At 40.7% G+C, this 20,239-nt stretch overlaps 1 protein-coding gene across 6 annotated transcripts in view; it reads right to left on the bottom strand.

Moving 5' to 3' along the window:
- slit2 (slit homolog 2 (Drosophila)) overlaps window positions 1-20,239 on the bottom strand; it is a 448,496-nt gene that overhangs the window by 15,998 nt on the left and 412,259 nt on the right. For all 6 annotated transcript variants that reach the window (XM_048546634.2, XM_059646918.1, XM_048546670.2 and 3 more), the window contains 4 exons: window positions 19,424-19,517; window positions 12,648-12,785; window positions 9,364-9,604; window positions 8,227-8,357 (listed from right to left, as the gene is read on the bottom strand). In XM_048546634.2, coding sequence (XP_048402591.1) covers window positions 8,227-8,357; window positions 9,364-9,604; window positions 12,648-12,785; window positions 19,424-19,517 — 604 coding nt within the window. The remainder of the gene's footprint in view (window positions 1-8,226; window positions 8,358-9,363; window positions 9,605-12,647; window positions 12,786-19,423; window positions 19,518-20,239) is intronic.

Raw genomic sequence — 20,239 nt, 5'->3', positions numbered from 1 at the left:
GAGCTGTCCAACCCCTCATTATTTAATGCTCAGTGTTTTCGCATAGAATGGCTGATTCCTGGAATTGAAAAGCTTTTTAAATACTGGAATAGACAGAGATGAATACATTTTTGTTCTGCAAAGAATATGTCTAAATGGAGCTGTGGTATGGATCAGCCATCATGTAACAGAATGGTGCAACAGGCTTGAAGGATTCCTGTTTCTGTAAACTGATTTTCCTACAGTCTCCAGGATCGCTGTGCAGAGTAGGATAAGGTCATAGTGACTAACATCACATGATAAATGGGGTCAGTGAGGAACTAAATTTTCTGCAGTGTACCCATTTATTAAAGACATGCTTATATGGCAAAGAATGGGTTTCATGTCTGCTGTTCTGAGTAAAGTCGGCAGTTGAGAATACAAATGACCAGTTGTCTGAAGTATGTAAAGAATATTGGCTCTTTCAGAGATGACACACAAACACATCTTGATTGCCTTTGCTAGCTGCTAATCAGCGGAAGTGTGAAAAGCTTTAAAATGATGTGCTTAATTATGTGGCAGTGCCTCGGGGAGATGGATGTTTTTTATCTCACACGGGCTTAATGGAAGACCATTTGTCATAGCAACAATTCACGTATGACTGATGGAGACTATGCACAGTGTAACCCGATTCCTCATTGTCAACCATGTCCTGACTTTACTGATTAGAAGCACAGCTTTGTGATGTGCCATTTCTATTAGTACAAGGACAGCTTCATTTGTGAGATTAAAGGCTTTGCATATCAGCGAACCTGTCCTTATTTTTAAGGTAGAATTTACACAGACTGAAAATGAAAGGACTATTTTGTAGCTCTCGGGAAGAACATTCAAGTTCGAACTATGATAAAACAGACTAGAAAATGATCATAGGCCTGAAACGTTAGCTTTTGTGCTCCTAAGATGCTGCTTGGCCTGCTGTGTTCATCCAGCTCCACACTTTGTTATCTCGGATTCTCCAGCATCTGTAGTTCCCATTATCTCTAGAAAATGTTCAGTATATCAGACAACAGGCAAATGTTAAATCTGCACCTTTACCTAATTGATCTACTTTTTCCACAGGATTCATTCCATTGAGTGTTTCTAGCATTTGTTTTTTGGCTAAGTTCCAACATCTGTTGTGTCTTGCCATTCATCTTAAATCAGCAGATTTAGCATGGTTATATGTAAGCAGTTAGTCATACTTATCAATATGAGCATTTATGCCACACCACTGCAATATTGCAGCTATACAAAAACCCCAATGATAATGTCTCTAAAGACTGATGTCATAGCAATAAATGATAAATGTAAAGAATTGTAGGCTTGTTGAGGTATTGTAATAGAATTGGGTTAATTATTAGCAGTATCTTTGTGTTATAAAATATATGACCTGTTGCCAGGACTTGTCACTATTCTATCTATGAACAAAGAGTTGCTTAGTTAATGTCTTATAGCACAACGTTTCTTATTTCCCTCTCTTTTGTGGCCCTGCAATGAATTCTGACTTGATCAGCCTTGCTAGGTTTGATTAGTCCAGATAAATCACTGATATCAGCCAGTTTCAAGCATGTTACTGCAGCCTATTCCTTTAGAAAGATTACTGGCTGCAGATTAATTTCAGAGAACTATCAAAATCTGTTTTATTTTCTAAAACAATATTGAAATATATACTTTTTTACATTTGCAAACTGGAGAGTGAAACTGTATCTTGTTCCATTCCTCTATTCTTGTGAAGGCTTTGGGGTTAATCTGAGTTGAGCAATACTACGCTGAAATGGTGTGTGCATGACCTTGAGCTTATTGTCTTGATGGCATGTAGGGGTGAACACCAATTGAACACAGTGTACAGTTCAACGTGATGCAACCTCTGATAGTTGAATATTCTGTCAAGTGCGGTGATGAAAAATGATGCCTTGGGAATGGCCGTTGAAAGGAGAAAGCGAAGGAAAGTGACCACCTGAAATGATTTTCTTTCATCACATATCAGGTATCTATTCAGGAAATGGTTTCCTTGGGGCCACTGGTCCCTGTCTATTGCTAGGGAACTGCAGCGCATGGAAAATTGCCAACTAAAGTGCTGACCATTCTTGGATCAACCATATTCCATCTAATACCCGTGCAATAAGCATCCATCAGTAAAACAAACAAGCTTGGCAAGAAACACATGCACATACAAACATATGGACACACAGTAGATTTGGCATTCACTCCTGTTGTTCAACATGCTAAAAGGAATCCATTTGTGCTGTTTGAGGAAATCTGCTCAATTATCATTGCAAAGTGAATATAGGAATTGCAAACAAAGAACAATAAATTTAAAAGAAACTAAAATATCACAAGTTATAATGTATGCTTTCACAACCTGATTTGGAGAAGATACAACAATTCATCTATGTTTTCAAAACTGGAGACAAAATGTCTCCTTCATACACAAGTGTATCTGCTTGTTGTAGCACTCACACACAACTCATTCAGGCAATAAACATGCTATGAACAGGGATGTAATATTCTTAGCCTGTGTTATGGCTTTGAGAGTGTCTGGAGATTTGATTACCTGTCCAGCTAACCTGACAACACCTCTCTGATGAAGGATCTAGGCCCGAAACTTCAGCTTTTGTGCTCCTGAGATGCTGCTTGGCCTGCTGTGTTCATCCAGCTTCACACTTTTTTATCTCTAACACCTCTACCATTCTGCCATTGAGAGTGAACTTAAGTGACTCGAAGCCAAAACAAAACTTTGACTGAAACATTAATTAATTTTTTTTTCAGATCTTACTTTTTTTCTACAAAATTGGGGAATGTTGAACAAAATATACTTTGGACTTATCGTGTATACTTGAATACTGGTTGACCTCGTGTATGAGTTGACTCCTAACTTCATGCTGCCTCACAGTGCCAGGCACCTGGGTTAGATTCCACTCTCCGGCGACTGTCTGTGTGGAGTGTGCACATTCCTCCGGATGCTCTGGTTTTTTCCCGCAGTCTAAAGATGTGCAGGCCAGGTGGATTGGTCATGCAAAATTACCCCATAGTGTTCAGGGATGTGTAGATTTGGTGGGTTGTAGGGAGATGGGTCTGGGTGGGATGCTCTGAGGATCGGTGTGGACGTGTTGGGCTGAAGGGCCTGTTTCCACACTGTAGGGATTCTATTCTATGAAGATCCAAACTCTTCATAGTTACCAGCTGAGTGTGCCTTTGAAGTCAAACATGCCCCAGGGCAAACTTTGATTTCTGAAGAAGTGTCTAGGCCAGAAACATTAGCTTTCCTGTTCTTACGATGCTGCTTGGCCTGCTGTGTTCATCCAGCTCTAGACCGTATTATCCCAGAGCAAACTCACTTATTTACAGAATATTAGAATAACCTATCATTGATGGCAGTTGTTCAGCACCTTGTGTTTGCATGTGGTTTCAAGACTACCATCTCAGCAGTTTACTCTGCATTTATACAGCATGTTTTGGGAAGGGTGGAAGCTGGGTTGGCAGGAAATATCTCTGACTTGGTTAGTCTGACAGTGAGATGGTGGGAGAGCTTAGACTTCAAAGCTATTGCACATGTTAATGTCAAACCCTATACGTTTTTGCTAAAAAATTCATCTCAGAACCTCAATTTTTACATAAGTATATGTGGTACTTTGTCTACTGTTAGACCAATGATTTTAATGTTGGGTGATTTGTTCATATGTAGTACTCTGAATTTATTGCCTGAAATTGATTCGCCAGTGTCAACCCTGCAACCACCAGCACTTTATACAAACATCACATAGCTCAAAATGCACCACCTAGATATTAATCACAACTATAAGGGATAAATGGTGCAACTGAAATGTAACTAATTATGCAGGTAACAAATGTATACCCATTCCAATCATGTCAAGATCAACTTTAGGGGTTTTATTTATTCCCTGTTAATACTCAATCTAGTTAAGGAAAGAAAGCAGAATTATCATTCAGATAGGATATTTTAACATCTTTAACAGATCTCACAAGGCTTTAGATTCACTGAATTACTTGCAGTAAAGTCACTGCAGTATAGGTACAATTGTTCAAACAGTGAATGCTGATGACATTGTTAAAGGGATAGGCTTCGAGGAGCTTTTGTCTTGAACAGGATGAGGGAACACAGCTAACATACACAGAGATGAAACTCTGTACACTAATGACAAATCTGTATTCAGCGAGTGGAGTCAGATAATATTCCAGGGTCAGCAAGTGCTGGTTGAGGAGGGTAGGCATCAGTTGTGTGGGGTCATTGAGTACATTCTGGGCATATCTGTGTTGTACAAATATGGACAAAATGTCATAAAGCATGCTTTTTAATATCCTGCTTGTCTGTGTGCTGGGGCAGTGGTGGGTAATGCGGGCTTTCTCCACTTTTCTCACCAATGTAAAGACTCATCCAGATCTGGAAAGGAAGTGCTCTACCACCTGGGCCCAGGTTGCTCCAATTGCCTGCTTCCTCCTTACTGAGGCTAGTTGTGCTGTCGAGGTATGCTTTATTTTGCCCAAGGTTGTGATCATCAGTTTAATAGTGAGTCCCATGGACCTAGGGAAGTAGGAAGTGCTGTCAATGGGTACCCAATTGCAGGGCAGTACTCCAACATCAGTGAGATCAGGGAGATATCAGAACTTACACCCCTCACGTTGACAATGAGAAAAATGACAGCCACCAAATACAACAGTGTCCCAATTTCCAGTTGATTCTTTGGGGCTGTTAACAACATTTTCAGTGGGGATCCAGCTGAAATTAAGAAAATTTGGAGCCTTTTATTATTTAAGCAGCACAAAAGTGCACCTGTGTCTCAGGGAGCATTGCAAATGGTTTAAAATCAAATGTACGTGACGATGAGACATTTCTTTTCAGCTCAAGAACTTGGGCTCAGATTCTTACAAAACTGATGTGATGAGGGGAAAGATTTATTGGGAGCTTTGGGACTGTGCTTTTGGGACCAAATAAGGGTTCTGAGCAGAGGGACTGGCATTTCAGTCTGCCTGGAGATGGTTATCCAATTAATTGCATTGGGTAACCTCATCATACTGCAGCTCCCATCAGAAGACCAGCAGCTGTTGAAGATGGCAGTGCCACTGGCAGAGATTGATACTGCTGAGAGACTGATCAAAAGGGCACTGCAGCATTGACGGCCCACTGAGGGAATCTCTCTGACAACGGTCCTGTCTTTGGGGTTGGAACTTCGATGGTTGGCTGCAAAGATGAATTATCCGCAAATGGTTAATAGTTTAGTATTAAAACGTGATTGTGCTATCTCGCTGCCACCTGCCCCTATACCAACCCTCACCAGACAAAAAGAAATCTGCCCAAAGTTCATGTCTGCCATTAATAAAAGAGTGTCATCTGGAAAGCATTTGTTGAACCCATCTCCACCCAGTTCCCAGTGGGCATAAACCCAAAACTGAAATGGCTCTAATCTGCAATTTAGTTTACAATAATAGCTCATACACAAAATGTTACAGAGTTTCAACAGGATTCAGGCTGAAGTATATTGTAGCTGCGCAGTACAGGATTAGGTTTGCAGGGCACAATAGGGTCAGTTGCAGTTATGAGGATTACGATGCAGAAGATTCCACACCCTACTGAGGGGATGAGAGCAACACGCAAATTTCATGTTGTGTGGTGATCACCAATGCTAATTCATTTCATGACTGACTGCATGCTTTTGCAGGGGAAAGCTTCATGCAAGTCACATGTGTGTAAGAGCCTGTCTGCACTTCATAAAGGGAAAGTGCATACTGGCAGCAGCAGAAATATTAACGATTTAAGCAAGAGTTTCTCACGAGGAATAAAACGCATGAAAGGAGCTGCAAGCCTAATACAGGGCTCACAGGCTACCTTTTGCTGTGCTAAATGCCATAGTCCAAGAAATGGAAAGAAGGATGGACTTTATGATTCCACAGGGATCCAGAAGACCCTCCGGCCTCCTGTTCTGTTTCCCTCCCATAAGGGAAGCAGGTAGTCGCCATGTTAAATGTAAGGATCAAAGAATCTGGTCCACAGGACTTGGCTGCAGTGCTGCAAAAAAATTTGCTGACGTCACAGAAGTGATAGTGTTTAGTAAAAGCATCTTTTTCATATACCATCTCTTACGGCACCAACAACTGTGCACACTGCCCAATGCCTTACACCCTCATCTTTCACACATTCTAACAATCAGGGCTCATGCCAAACATTTACTCAAATGCTTTAATTCACCTCCACAAAATTACCATTGCTGGAAGCCTCCGCAGCTTCTGAAGAATTCCAGCTGTTTACTTATGGCAGGACCATCACTCAGACACACTCTAACCCATTCACACATTGCAGGACAGGGTTATACATAATAGGAAGAAGAAGAATCTACAAGGATCATACATACCTGAGCCCCGTGAAGAATTACAGGCCTACATTACTGGCACAGCTGTAATTAACGCCATCTGACATCATGGTATGTTCCTGCCTAACATCGCTTCTTAAATTCCACTTCATCTCAGGGCTAACAGGCAAGAAGTGTCAGTTGCAGATGGTATGACCATGGGCTGCGTGTCTTTCACTTGACCCCTGCCTTCCCACAGACCAAGCTTTCCCTTCTGCAGACTCTGCAGATCCCTAAGAGCTACTGCTGTGGTGAATCAGAGTGTAGCCTGATGATGAAGAGAGAGAACCAAATTCAATGCCTGACAGTGAAACACTATGACTTGGCCTGACAACTGCAATAACCATCTCAGATATTAACACTGCATGTTGTCCAGACGGTAGGATGGAGTTGACACAGGATAGTGGAAAGCAACCGAAGGAAGGAAATTCACACATGCGAGTGTTTCTGAGGGCCAGCACACAGACAGGTCTGCTGCAGGAACTTGAATGAGGACTTTAGAGAATAGGTAATAGCTGATATGCTGGACACTGAATTGCTGGCACATTGGCAGGTCTGCCACAAAGCTGTCTTGGGCAGCATGCAGGAGCTCATCTCCACAGGGCTTCATGCAGAGCTTGGAGTCTATCTTTCCACTTTAACTCCACGATAGCTCTTGCGTGTCCAGCCATGACACAGTGTCTGGTTGGTGATGTCTCAGCTTCTACTGCAGTCCAGGCAGAATCAGCCAAAATCTCCATGCTGCTGTGGCAGCTCAGACTAACAGCACTGCATCTATGCTTACTGCAACATAATGTTAAACAGCTGCTGCCTCAGTACGTAGGCCTTCACAGTAAATCCAGAAAACCGTCCTCTCAGCAGAATACCAGGACTGAGGAGGCACTAAAGCATATCTCCAAGAGAGTGTCAGTAGCTCCTTGGTGTTCAAACCTGCTGTTCTCAGTCAGGATGAGGACAGCCGTGTTTTTCTAGTGTTCTTGCTGTTGCATTTCAGTCAGCCCAGACTGCTGCTACACAAGATAGTCAAGGTCATCTTGCAACACCATCTGCACTCTCATCTCCTGGGAGTCAGCAGCCACGTACTAGCTCTGCTGCAGCTATGAGGGTTTACACTGCAATAGGAATTCCAACACAGGCAAAGGAATTGCAAGAAAACACAGAGGATCAATGTAAAATGGTGATTTGGTTTGGTTTGGAAATGTTGTTGGACAAAGTTACGGATTTCTTTTTATGAGGTGTCTCATTCTAGACCCTCAGCTTTATCTTGTAATGCACAACCTATTTATTTAAATGTGCTGATCCTGTAAATATGTTTGCATGGCTGCACACAGGTGATAACTTAAATGGACAAGCTTATGCACAGCTTGTGTGGCAGCTATTTTTCAACAGTCAAAGACAGTCGAGTGGAGATCCATCATGTAGCTGAACACATGATCAACCATGCTTATTTAAAACTGACCATTGACAGGACCTGTGAGATCCGGTGCCACATCAGAGTTGGACACTGACTGATGTCACAATCTTTCATTCTGCATGTATTCAGCACATGAACAGCCAGTTTGTGCTGTCACATTTCCCAACTGGCAATTGACATGGACTGCGTCAGAAGTAAAAGCATGTCTATTTTTGATTATCCTTAACCTTCTGAGCTCTTGTAGTGATGCTGAAGATTCCAAATTTATGCCCTCAGTGCCCCACATAGAGACTAATGTTTATGAAGATGAAGCTTGCAAAACGAAAATCAACCTTTGTTTAAAAGCAAAGCCCCTATACTACACACTTTATTTACTGAAGCTTCATTTGCCAAGCATTATTTGCATGCTGTCACAATTGTTAATGGAGGGAAAGCCCATACATCACTGACCTGTAAATGGCTGATGCTGGATAGGTACCTGTGTCATAGCTGACACGTACACGCCCACGGAAAAGCTCCACAGCGATGTGATCATTGTCTCCTTTGTAGAGCAAAATCCCATTGTCTTCATCTGTAGCAACCTTAGGAATGTCAAGTGGAAAAAGTCAGCTCACTGTATCTTCATGGAGATGTCAGGGTGGAAGCTTATCTTGGGTGATGGTACTAAAAATGTCACATTGGTTCAGATGTCCATTATATGCAATGCCTGCTATTCTGTTCCATTGTTAGCATTTATATTGAACAATGCAGCATAGGAGTTGGCCCTTAGGCCCATCATGTCTGCTCCAACCCTGATGCCATAGTAAACTAATTCCATCGGACTGCACATGGTCCCTGTCCCTCTATTCTCTGCATGTCCATTTGTTTGCCTAATTGCCTTTTACACAATGCTATTGTATCTGCTTCTGCCACCTCCCCTGGCAGCGTATTCCGGACAACTACACCCTCTGCATAAAAAAAGTGCCTTGCACATCACCTTTAAACTTCCCACTCACATTTCAAACCCAAGTCCCCTAGTATTGGCCTTTTTTTTTGCACTTTCCCCCCTTAGCCATAGATACCAGGCTGATATTATTGCGTCTTGTCTTGCCTTGAAGCGCAGACTCAGACCCAGCAGCATGGCTTTCCACAGTGATCAGTCAAAGAGGGTGGATGATGCTACAACAATCTTTCTTAGAAGGAAAAGTACAAAACCATGATCTCTAAACATGAAAAAATCTCAGCTAGTTTAAAAAAGGCATTATTCAGAATTACTGAGAAGAACTTGGTAAAACTTGCAATGTTTGTTTGCAAAAAGTATTATCAAAGTTTTGATGAAACACAAATCTCATCATGGTCCATGAGAATGACAATCACTCCTGATTATTATTTCTCAATTCAGGTAGAAGTTTAGCTCAACTTAAATCTCAGATGAAGGCATGTTTCAAGAAATGCAATATCAGAATAAAAAAGACAGAGCTCCTGAATATGTATGTAAATTGGACTTCCATAGCAAAGTTACTTTTGTGGCGACTGAATTGATAAAATGGTCTTTAGTAAAGACATATACCTGATATTAACCACTGCTAACTGGAACCTTTGTCTTACCTGGAGAGAGATATTAGGCTGAAGCTGGATGTTTGGTGAGGGAATCTGGAGGTAGGAATCTCTGTTCACAAAGTTCACACTGACCAATTTTTCACACTTGTCACCTTCATAACCTGCCAGACACTGACAGACTGGTTCATTTCCAATTTCGATACACTGGGCTCCATTCTGGCATTCAAAATGATCGCAGGGGCTAGTGCGAGGTAAAACCATTGGTGGGGTCAGCTCACAAAACAGGCCACTGGAAAAGATGTTTAATAAGAAAATGAACTTTAGTGGTCCTAGAAAAGTTTTATCAGATATAAATAAAGCCTGAACAAACACCACGGCTACTAAACAGCCCGAGGTTGTAACTTCATCAATGAAGGGGCCATCATATTCAGAAAGTGAGGAAATTTTGAAATTTTGTGCAACAAGCATTAGCTCCCCAAGACTGGAAATCAATTTACCAGATTGCAACTAAATGAGTAGGTGTCATTTAATTCGTGCAGAACGTACATAAGACTACCATTCAGCCTTGTGGCCATTCAATAAGATCTCATTGTTGACCTGATTATAACCTCAAATTCACTTGCTCATCTATCCCTGCGTATGAAAATTGATCGACCTCTGCTTTAAAAATATTCAAATCTGCTTTCACTGTCTTTTTCCAGAAGACAGTTCCAAAAGCTAACAATTCCTCTTGGAGAAGAAACTTCATCTCATCTCCTTAAAATGAGCAAACACTTACTTTTAAACAGTGACCTCTAATCCTAGCATCTTCCATGAGAGGAAACAACTTCATTACATCTATGCTGTCAAAACACTTTATGATCTTATGTTTCAAGCAGGTCACTCTTTACTTCTATAAAGCCTAGTGGATAGAAGCCTCTCATTTCCGGAATTAGTCTACTAAAACTTCTCTAAACTGCTTCCAAAGCAACTACATCCTTCCTTAAATAAAGTGACCAATACATACATGGTGCTCCAAAGGGGTCTCACCTATCATCAGCATAATTGAAATGTAACCTCACTATTGGTACTTTAAAATCTCCTTTTAACAAATGTATCAGCTTTCCTAATTACCAGATGTCTTTTCTTTATTCATGTACAGCATTTGTGCATGGCTGGGTAGACCAATATTTATTGCCCATCTCTAATTATGCCCAGACAACAGTTAAGAATCAATAGCCTTGCTGTGGGTCTGGAGTCACATGTAGGTAAAGACTAGGTAAAGATGACATATTTACTTCCGAAAGGACATTAGTAAACCAGATGCAGATGTGCAGTTGTTGACAGTGTTTTCATAATTGTCATTAAGTTAGCTTCTTTCTTAAATGCCAGATTTTTATATTGAATTCAAATTCAAGATTTGAACTCATGCTCCCAGGACATTAACCTCTGGTTCTGGTTAACTAGTCCAGTGTTATTACGCCACATTTCCCCAAGGGAACTTGTGAAGGAGAACTCAAAAAATTGCAATAGGTTAAGTGAGTTAGCAAAGATCTGGTAAATGGAATATAACATGGGAAAGTGTTAAACTGACCATTTTGAAAAGAAGAATAAAAGTATATTATCTAAACGGTGAAAAAAATGCAGAAGTTTGAGGTGCAAAGGGGTCTGAGTTGCCCAGTGCATGAATCACAAAAAGCTAGTACTATTTTGTAGATAACACAGTGTGGAGCTGGAGGAACACAGCATGTCAGGCAGCATCAGAGAAGCAGAAAAGCTGACGTTTCAGTTCGTTTTTGGGTCATTTCTGAAGAAGGGTTGTGACCCGAAACGTCAGCTTTTCTGCTCCTTTGGTGCTGCTTGACCCATTGTGTTCTTCCATCTCCACAGTGTCATCTCTGACTTCAACATTGGCAGTTCTTACTATCTCTGAGTGAATTAGTACTATTATTAAGCCTTTTTGGTAAGCTTCCATTATCTCCTCCTTTCTTCTACCACGTGTTCACTATCAGGGGCCTGTAAACTACTTCTTTACCATTTATCATTGCTACCCAAACCATTTCACATCCTCGTTGACTGAACGTAGCTCATTCCTTACTACCATACTAATACCATCATTAACTAGCAGAGTTACCTCTCCACTTTTCATAACTTCCGGTCCTTTCTAAATATGCTGTGTTCTTCAGTACTCAGTGACCAATCCATGTCATCACACAGCCATGTGCCTGTACCAGGTCATACTTACTTGTTCCTGTTACACTCTCAGTTCATTTGTTTTGTTTTACGTGCTACATGGAGTTAGATGGAGAGTCTTATGTTTTATCTTTTTATTCTTTCCTGTAATTTTTCCAAGCTTATCTGTTGATTTCTTCTAGATTTGTAGTCTTTAGCCTTTCCTATCACTATCATTTTGTGACATTATTGCCATTGTCTTTTGCCTTATTTCAGTTATTTGGTTTATCACATTTTTCAAAATTTGATCTTTTCCCCCTCTATTCAGTTTAAAATCTATTTCCCTAATTATCTAGCTCACCAAAACATCAGCCTGAGCATTGCTCAAATGGGGACCTTGTGGATGAATTCTAATTTTCCCTGTATTGGTTCCAGCGCCCTATGAACCAGATCACACTTCTCCCACATTAATCTTTGACCCATGTGGTCTGATTTGCCCAATGTCAATTCTACATAGCTCAAGTAATAATCCAATATATATGACTTTTGAGGCTCTGCTTCCTGATTTTATGCCTAGCTCCTTTTTCTATGGCCCAGATTTTCTGATGGCCAAATAGTTGTTTCTGCTGCAGAGATGGGACTTGCATGTTGGGACACTACACAATTCTCCAAGTAGCAGACTCCAAAGGAATAGGTCAAGGGATTGAAGGCTCCCTGTGCCTGGACTATGATCTTATTCTCCCATTTACCAGATACAAAATACAGCAAATCAACTGGTAATCCACCAGTTCTGCTGAACATTCTGGTGATATATCAGTATCAGTTGATTTACACTGTATCTTGTGTGAATCACTGTTACAATATTGACAAATACAAACAATTTGAAGGGAGTAGGCATTATCTGATTCCAGCTTTGGCATCGACTACAAACTTGTGGTGACTCTGTTTCCTCTATGCTCACACCGTACTTTTATTACCACAGCTCGGATGAGTAAGTCGACCACTAACTTTATCTCAACACTTCAAATTCAGACAAAGGCTGACACCATTTGCTGTCATAAGTTAAACCAATTTTATGAGAAACAAAACTGACTGGGTTTTATGGATTGATGTACTCCTACGGAGTGCCATGCTTTGTCAAAACTCTTTATATTCCCAATGTCTTGCCCAATAAGACCTACCTGTAACCTGCTGGGCAGATACACGTATACCCATTCACTGCATCAATGCACTGTGCACTGTTTTTACACTTGTTCTCCTGGCAGTCATCATAATCAATGTCACAGTGTTCACCAACATACCCAGGTGTGCACTCGCATCTGTAAAATAGAAACGAATCTCCAAAAGTCAGGTTAAAACAAAAATCAACCATGAAGTATTTCAAAAATCATGCTTCTTTGCCAAAGATGTGGTCCTGATCAAACTCTTCTTGCACACTGTTAGAGAAATGTTGGTTTCATTCCAAATGCCTCTGGGTAATTGGAAATGTGACTTCCAGAACTTGATGCCTTCAATGCTGTTTTTTTTAACATTTATGACTGAGCAACACTGTGAACAGCCTGATCTTCTACAGTTTGAGAGGAAATATTACTGGCATTTATAATTTGAAAAAGGATTCAAGTCATGTTAGAAATAATACAAAGAACTGCTGGTGCTGGAGATCTGAAACGACAACAGAAATTGCCAGTGAAAATCACTGGACTCAAAACATTAACTGTGTTTTCTGCCCACACATGCTGGGTTTTGTCAATAATTGCTGTTTTTCGGTTTCAGACTCTTATATGTCAAGTTTTGGGACCTCAGCAAAATGTGTTCTCTGCACATTCAATATTGCATAAAAGAAAGTTTCCTTTCATTGGAAGGTTAACTGTCTGCTTAGGAGACAGTCTGGCTCATACAGTTACTGGAACCCATGTAATGCTGCTGGCAGTGTGCACAGTTTGCACAGTGGCACAACAGGACTTCATGTGTAGGCGTGCAATGACTATTATCTACCTGCAGGCAGAAAGGAAGTGCTATAGCAGCACCTGCCTGGAGCTGGATAGTATCCAAATTGTTGCATATAACTGCTGTTTTCTCTATAATTATGTGCACTGTGGAGAAATGTCCAATGTATTTAATCATTTCATTACCATAGTGAAAGGAGGCAAAGGCAATAAAGTTTATTAGAGAGATCCCACCCTGATCAGCAGTGCAAATAAAACTTCAGAACAAAAATATGAAGAACTGTAGATGCTAGAAGTCTGAAAAAAAAAAGAAATTGCTGGCAGCATCTGTAGACCGAAAGCAGAATCAACATTTCAGGTCCAGGGACCCTTCTTCAAAACACTTCAACATTATGTCTTGCCTGAACTTAATAGAGATTGGAGTGAAAAGAGATAAAACCCATATCTCTGTTGAATACAGAGGTTCTAGGATTCCGAGATTTTTTTAACGTTTGCATTCTTGTATTCATAAATGTTTATTCAAATTGTGTAGTTCTTGCCAGACTCTGCCAAATAAAGTGAATTCTACACCATTAGTTTTAACACTGTATAAGTGAATTATATTCTTCAATAGCGATTTAAAATATACTGTTGGTTGTTCTGTAGCGTTTCATGCTTTCAAGCTTTTTAAATCTGTTTCTTTGTAAGCCTGCATCCCTGAACTGCTTTACTGGGTTTTCCCACCTTATGGTGGCAATGAGATTTGCAGTACTGCAAGTATGTGGCATTTTCTAAGATAACCATTGCTGGTGACATCTGGTATTTGTTATGTCGAGCAATGCATGATACTGGCTAAGCACCATTAGAATTAAAAACCAAAAGAACTGCGGCCACTGTAAATCAGGGACAAAAACAGGAGTTGCTGGGAAAACTCAACAGGTCTGGCACCATCCGTGAAGAAAAAAAAAATCACAGTTAATGGTTCGGGTCCGGTGATCCTTCCTCAGTTCTGAGGAAGGGTCACTGGATGCAAAGCGTTAACTCTAATTTTTTCTTCACAGATGCTGCCAGACCTGCTTACCTTTTCTAGCAACTTCTGTTTTTGGCCGTTAGAATTAGTTTGCTGCCACTTGTCTTCTATTGTGTTTGCTTTGTTTTGAACTTATCAATGATTAGCATTACAGGATACACTACTACAGAGTATCTGCAGAAAAGGTATGGTTCTTAAATGAGAAGGATTATTGCATGATTGCAAGAAGTACAGCTACATTTACTTGATCAGGGAATTTATAAGGAACAGGTAGAGATACACATGGCCTCTCTGGAAACTAGAGAAGAACCCCTCCATTCAGCTCACAGATTGTGTGAAACATCAGGATAGTTTATAAGCAATGCAAACTGAACATTTAGCCCTTCAGAACCTTACATTACTAATTCCTGACTGGAATTTTGGTTAGACCTTATTAAGACCACTTTGCACAGCGTCCTGATTAATGCGGTGTGACACAGTGGCACTGGAATAAGTACCAAATATCTATTCATGAAACCAAAGCAAAGGCAGCTCATTATTATACTGTTCTATTTGTTCATGGGATGTGGACATTCCTGGCTCAGCCAGCGTTTATTTTTCATCTCTTACTGGCCTGGAGAAGGTAGTGGTGAGCCAGCTTCTTGAACTGCTGCAGTCCTTGAGTTGAAGGGACACCCACAGTGCTGTTAGGAAGGATGGTCCAGGCCTTTGAACCAGTGACACAGAAGGCACTGCAAGATTGTTCAAAGTTAGGAGGGTGTATGGCTTGGGGGAGAACTTGCAGACTGTAGTGTTCCCATGTATCTGCTGTACTTGTTCTTCTCTATGATAGATATCTTGCATTTGAAGGCGATGTTGATGGAGACTTGGTGAGTTACTGCAGTTTATCTTGTAGATTGTACACACTGCTGTCATTCTGCATCAATGAGGAAAGGAATAAATATTGAAGGCAGTTTATGGGCTGGCGATCATGTGGGCAGCTTTGTCCTGCATGCTGTCTTCATGAGTGTTGTTGGACCTGCAACTATTCGGGCAAGTAATGATTATTCTATCACACTCTTGGCTTCTGCCTTGTAGATGGTGGACAAGTGTTAGAAAGTGAGTTACTTGCCACAGAATTTCTAGCCACTGGCCCGTGAAGACACAGCATTTATTTGCTGTTCCAGTCCAGTCAATGGTTCTGTCAAATCTCATAACGTTAACAGTGGGTGATTAAATTATGCTAATACAGTGAATGTCAGGGGGTGATGGTTAGACTGTCTCTTATTCGAGATGGTCATTGACTGGCAATTGTGTGGCATGAATGTTACTTTCCACTTGTCAGCACAAAGCTGGATATTGTCCAGATCTTGTTGCATATGAACATGGATTGCTTCAGTATCTGAGGAGTCAGAAATGGTGTTGAACATTATGCAACCATTGGCAAACATGCTCACTTCTGACCTTATGTTGGAAGGAAGGTCATTGTTGAAGATTTGAAGAAGATTGAGCCAGGGATACTATCCTGAGGAACTCCCACACAAATGTCCTTGGGCAGATACGATCAGCCTTAAACAATTGTAACTATCATTCTTTCTGTCATGAATGACTCACTACAGTCGAATGTTTGCCCCGATCAACACAGACTCCAGTTTTGTTAGGCCTCCTAGATGCCACACTCAGTCAAATGCTGGTATTCAGTCAACTAGTTTAAGTTTTAAGATAGCTATGAATAAGGATAAGTCAGGATCTTGCAGGAAGGTACTAAACTGGGGAAGGACAAATTATGTAGGTGTTAGGCAAGAGTTTGGGAGCTTTAATTGTGAGGAGCTGTTATACAGCAAGTCCACATTTGACATGTGGAAGTTATTTAAAAACCTGCCCATCAGAGTTCAGGGTGAGCGTGTTCCAATAAGGCGGCAGGACAAGGATGGCAAGGTAAGGGACCCTTGGATAACAAGGGAGGTTGTGAATTTAGTCAAAAAGAAAAGGTATGTAAGATTTAGGAAGCTACAAATCAGACAGTGCCCATGAGGAATATAAAGAAAGCAGTGAAGAACTCAAGCAGGAAATTAGGGGAGCAAGAAGAGGCCATGAAATGACCTCGGCATGTAGGGTTAAAGAGAATCACAAGGCATTCTATTAATGTACATTAAAAATAAGACAATAACTAGGGAGAAAGTAGGACCTCTCAAGGATGAAGGAGGAAACGTGCGTGCTTGGAAACAGAGGTAGTGGGCAAGATTATACATGAGTACCTTGCATTGGTATTCACTCAGGAGAAAGTTATGAAGAAGTGAAATTTGTGTGGACCATACTAATATGCTAGGGCACTTTGAGTTCAAGAAAGAAGTGATGTTGGATCTCTTGAAAAGCATTAAAATGGATAAGTCCCCAGGGCCCAGTGGTGCCTATGAGAGGTCAGAGAAGAGATTTTTAGGGCCATGACCAAGATCTTTATATCCTTGCTAGCCGCAGGAGAGGTCCTGGAGGACTGGTGAGTAGCTAATGTTATTCCTCTGTTCAAGAAATAGGGATAATCTAGGAAACCAGAGACTGGTGAATCTCACATCAGTAGTTGGGAAGCTGTTGGAGAGAATTCTTAGGGGTAGGGTTTACATGCATTTGGAAAATCAAGGCCTAATTAGAGACATTCAGCATGGTTTTGTGTGGGACAGGTCATGCCTTACTAATGAGTGAATTTTTCAAGGAGGTGATAAAGGTGATCGATGAGGGTACAGCAGTAAATGTTGTCTACACAGGTTTTACCACAAGGTGCCTCATGGTAGACTCATCCAGAAGATTAACATGCATATGATCCATGGTGACTTTGTCATATGGATTCAGAATTGGCTTGCCCACAGAAGGCAGGGGATAGCAGTGGAAGGGTGCTTTTTTCTGGCTGGAGGTCCGTGACTAGTTGTGTTCCGCAGGTAACAGCACTGGGGCCTCTGTTGTTTGTGATCTATGTAAATGATTTGGATGAAAATGTGGATGGGTGGGTTAGTAAGTTTGCAGAAGATACAAAGATTGGTGGAGTTGTGAATTGTGTAGAAGGTTGTTAAAGGATACATTGGGATAGACATTAGTTGCAGATATCAGTGGACAAATGGCAAATGGAATTTAATCCAGGCAAGTGTGAGGTACTGTACTTTGGAAGATCAAATGTTAAGGAAACATATACAGTTAATAGCAGGACCCTGAACAGTGTTGATGTACAGAGGGATCTTGGCATTCAAGTCCATGGCTCCCTGAAAATGTCCACACAAGTAAACAGGGTGGTAAACAAGGCATATGGTGTGCTTGCCTTTATTATTCAGGGAACTGAGTACAAGAGTCAGGATGTCATGTTGCAGCTTTATAAGACTTTGGCTCAGCCACACTTAAGTATTGTGTTCAATTCTGTTTGCCACATTACAAGAAGGATGTGGAGGCTTTGGGAAGAGTGCAGAAGAGGTTTACAACAAGAATGCTGCCTGGATTAGAGGTTATGAGCTACAAAGAGAGGCTGGAAAATCTCAGGTTGTTTTCTATGGAGCGGCAGAGGCTGAGAGGAGACTTGATAGAATTCTGTGAAATTATGAGATGCAAAGATAGGGTTGATAGTCACAATCTTTTTCCCAGAGTTGAAATGTCTAATAGTAGGGGGCATGCATTTAAGGTGAGAGGGGGAGAATTCAAAGGAGATGTGAGAGGCAAGTTTTTTTTTTACACAGAGAATGGTAGGAGTGTGGAACATGCTGCTGGGGTGATGGTGGAGGCAGATACAACAGAGGCACTTAAGGGACTTTTACGGAAGCACATGCAAGGAATGGAGCAATATGGACCAAGGTCAGGCAGAGGGATTAGTTTATTTTGGCGTAATGTTTAGCACAACATCGTGGGCCAATGGGCTGTTCCTTTGCTACACTGCTCTATGTTCTAAATAGTAGTTTTCAGCATGACCCTGACTTACCCCAGGAGGTAGCTGGCAAACCCAACAGGATGGGCAGCCATCTGAGGGCACTGGAATGTGGTGTGACACAAATGTAATCCTTGAGCTGCCACTAAATTGTGGTGGGCTGAAGGACAATGGGAGTCAATTGGCTCATTACTAATCCTAAACAACATCTTGCTGCTGGCCACCGGGAAGACTACACCAATCTCTTTTGCCCTCTGTTTAATTTGGGACGTTTTACAGCTGCTGGGAAACTGAAGAAGGGTGTCTCCCACAGTGAAGTGAGCCTTGCTACCTTGTTTCCCGCTATGATGGGCTACATTAAATCTAGTCCCATGTTTTCATTGTTAGAGATAGCCACAAATCAAGGCTGGAAATATAAAGATAGTTCATAATAAATCCAACAAGAAATTCAAAGGAAGCTTCTTCACTCAGAGAATGATGGGCAACTCCCCACAATATGAGTTGCTTGAGGGGCAACAGCACGGATAAATTTAAGAAAAATAAATCATAGCTGAGGGAGAAAGGAATAGAATGATATGCTGTTAGGATGAGATGATGGGATTAGATTAATGTGAAGTACTGGCATGAACCAGGTACATGAATAATTTGTTTTTGATCTATAAAATTCCATGTACTTATAAAACTTAACTCCATGCAGTAAGGCTTCACAAATTTGGTGTAAATATTTTTTGAAAAAAAAATGTCAGGAACTCAGGGTGAAAATTGTTATGCACTAAGCCCACTTTCTATACCTAAAATATCATGCAACAATGGAAATGTTACCATGGAACAAATTGAGAAAGGGACATGATGCTTGCTTTAAATTTCCTTTCTAAAACTGGCTCATAATTAGCAAAGCATGAATCTCAGTGTTCATCAGATCCTGCACTGTTATCAGTGAAAATGCCTCCAGTGAATTTCCACCCCAAGTTGTCTCTCTATCTCATAATCTCGCTCTATTTCATATAGAGTATGTAATTGTGCAACTTCAAAATTCTTCATTTATGCTTGAGTTCACATAAGAATTACACGGTGACCAGAAAATGACAGATTAATCATCCAACAAATAAGCATTCCACATACTTGAATCCCTTGAGGGTCATGATACATTTGGAATCATGTTGACAAGCGTTCAGCTCCGGAGCACAGAAGTCCAGTTTCTCTTCACATAGCTCACCTATGACAGAATAAGACAATGCGACAGGTTTATCCCTTGTTGCAGCAATGAGACTTGAACTAAGTGATAAAATAATAGAGGAGGGATCTGAATTATTGCTTGGAAACTGAGCTCTAAATCTTAAGAGAAAAAAGATGCTCCAACATTCTCCATCATTCTTAGAAGCTGCTGATGGTATTAACTTGATGAATGGTTTCATTATGCAGAGGTAAATAGTGAATGTTTTTCTTTGTTGATCTTCCCTAGGTGATTCCTGAAAGCACTTTGTTACTCAATCATGTAAAAAGCTTGGATTCCCCAAAACCAGAAAATATTAGTACTCGCTATCGATGGGATTGAGGCACAAAACACACTTGGGCTGCTAATTATGTTTATTTTCTCCTGGAGACAAATTTATTTGCATCTTTAAATTTGAATGATCGATAAATGCAATATTTAACAAAAGGAATTCATACAGGCTTCTGTAGTTTTAAGAGTTCACATGATTTTTTTGGTTTTCACTGTAAATGGTTGAATTTATCACAAAACTACTTATTCAGATTGATCAACACATCTATCAATTTTCCTTGTCCTCCACCATTCTCTATGTACAAATTATGAACTTAGATTACTCAAAAGCCTTCTAAAGAAAGTCTCTCAAACTCTTCCAAATTTATTACATAGCACCTTATTTAATGTTGAATGTGAAGTTCACATTAGATTCAATGAAGTCATGTTCAGAT

Source organism: Stegostoma tigrinum, chromosome 1 (genome assembly GCF_030684315.1).
Source record: "Stegostoma tigrinum isolate sSteTig4 chromosome 1, sSteTig4.hap1, whole genome shotgun sequence".
Taxonomy (NCBI): domain Eukaryota; kingdom Metazoa; phylum Chordata; class Chondrichthyes; order Orectolobiformes; family Stegostomatidae; genus Stegostoma; species Stegostoma tigrinum.
Note: the sequence above shows the minus strand (reverse complement) of the source record. Positions and strands in the feature narration are given on the sequence as shown.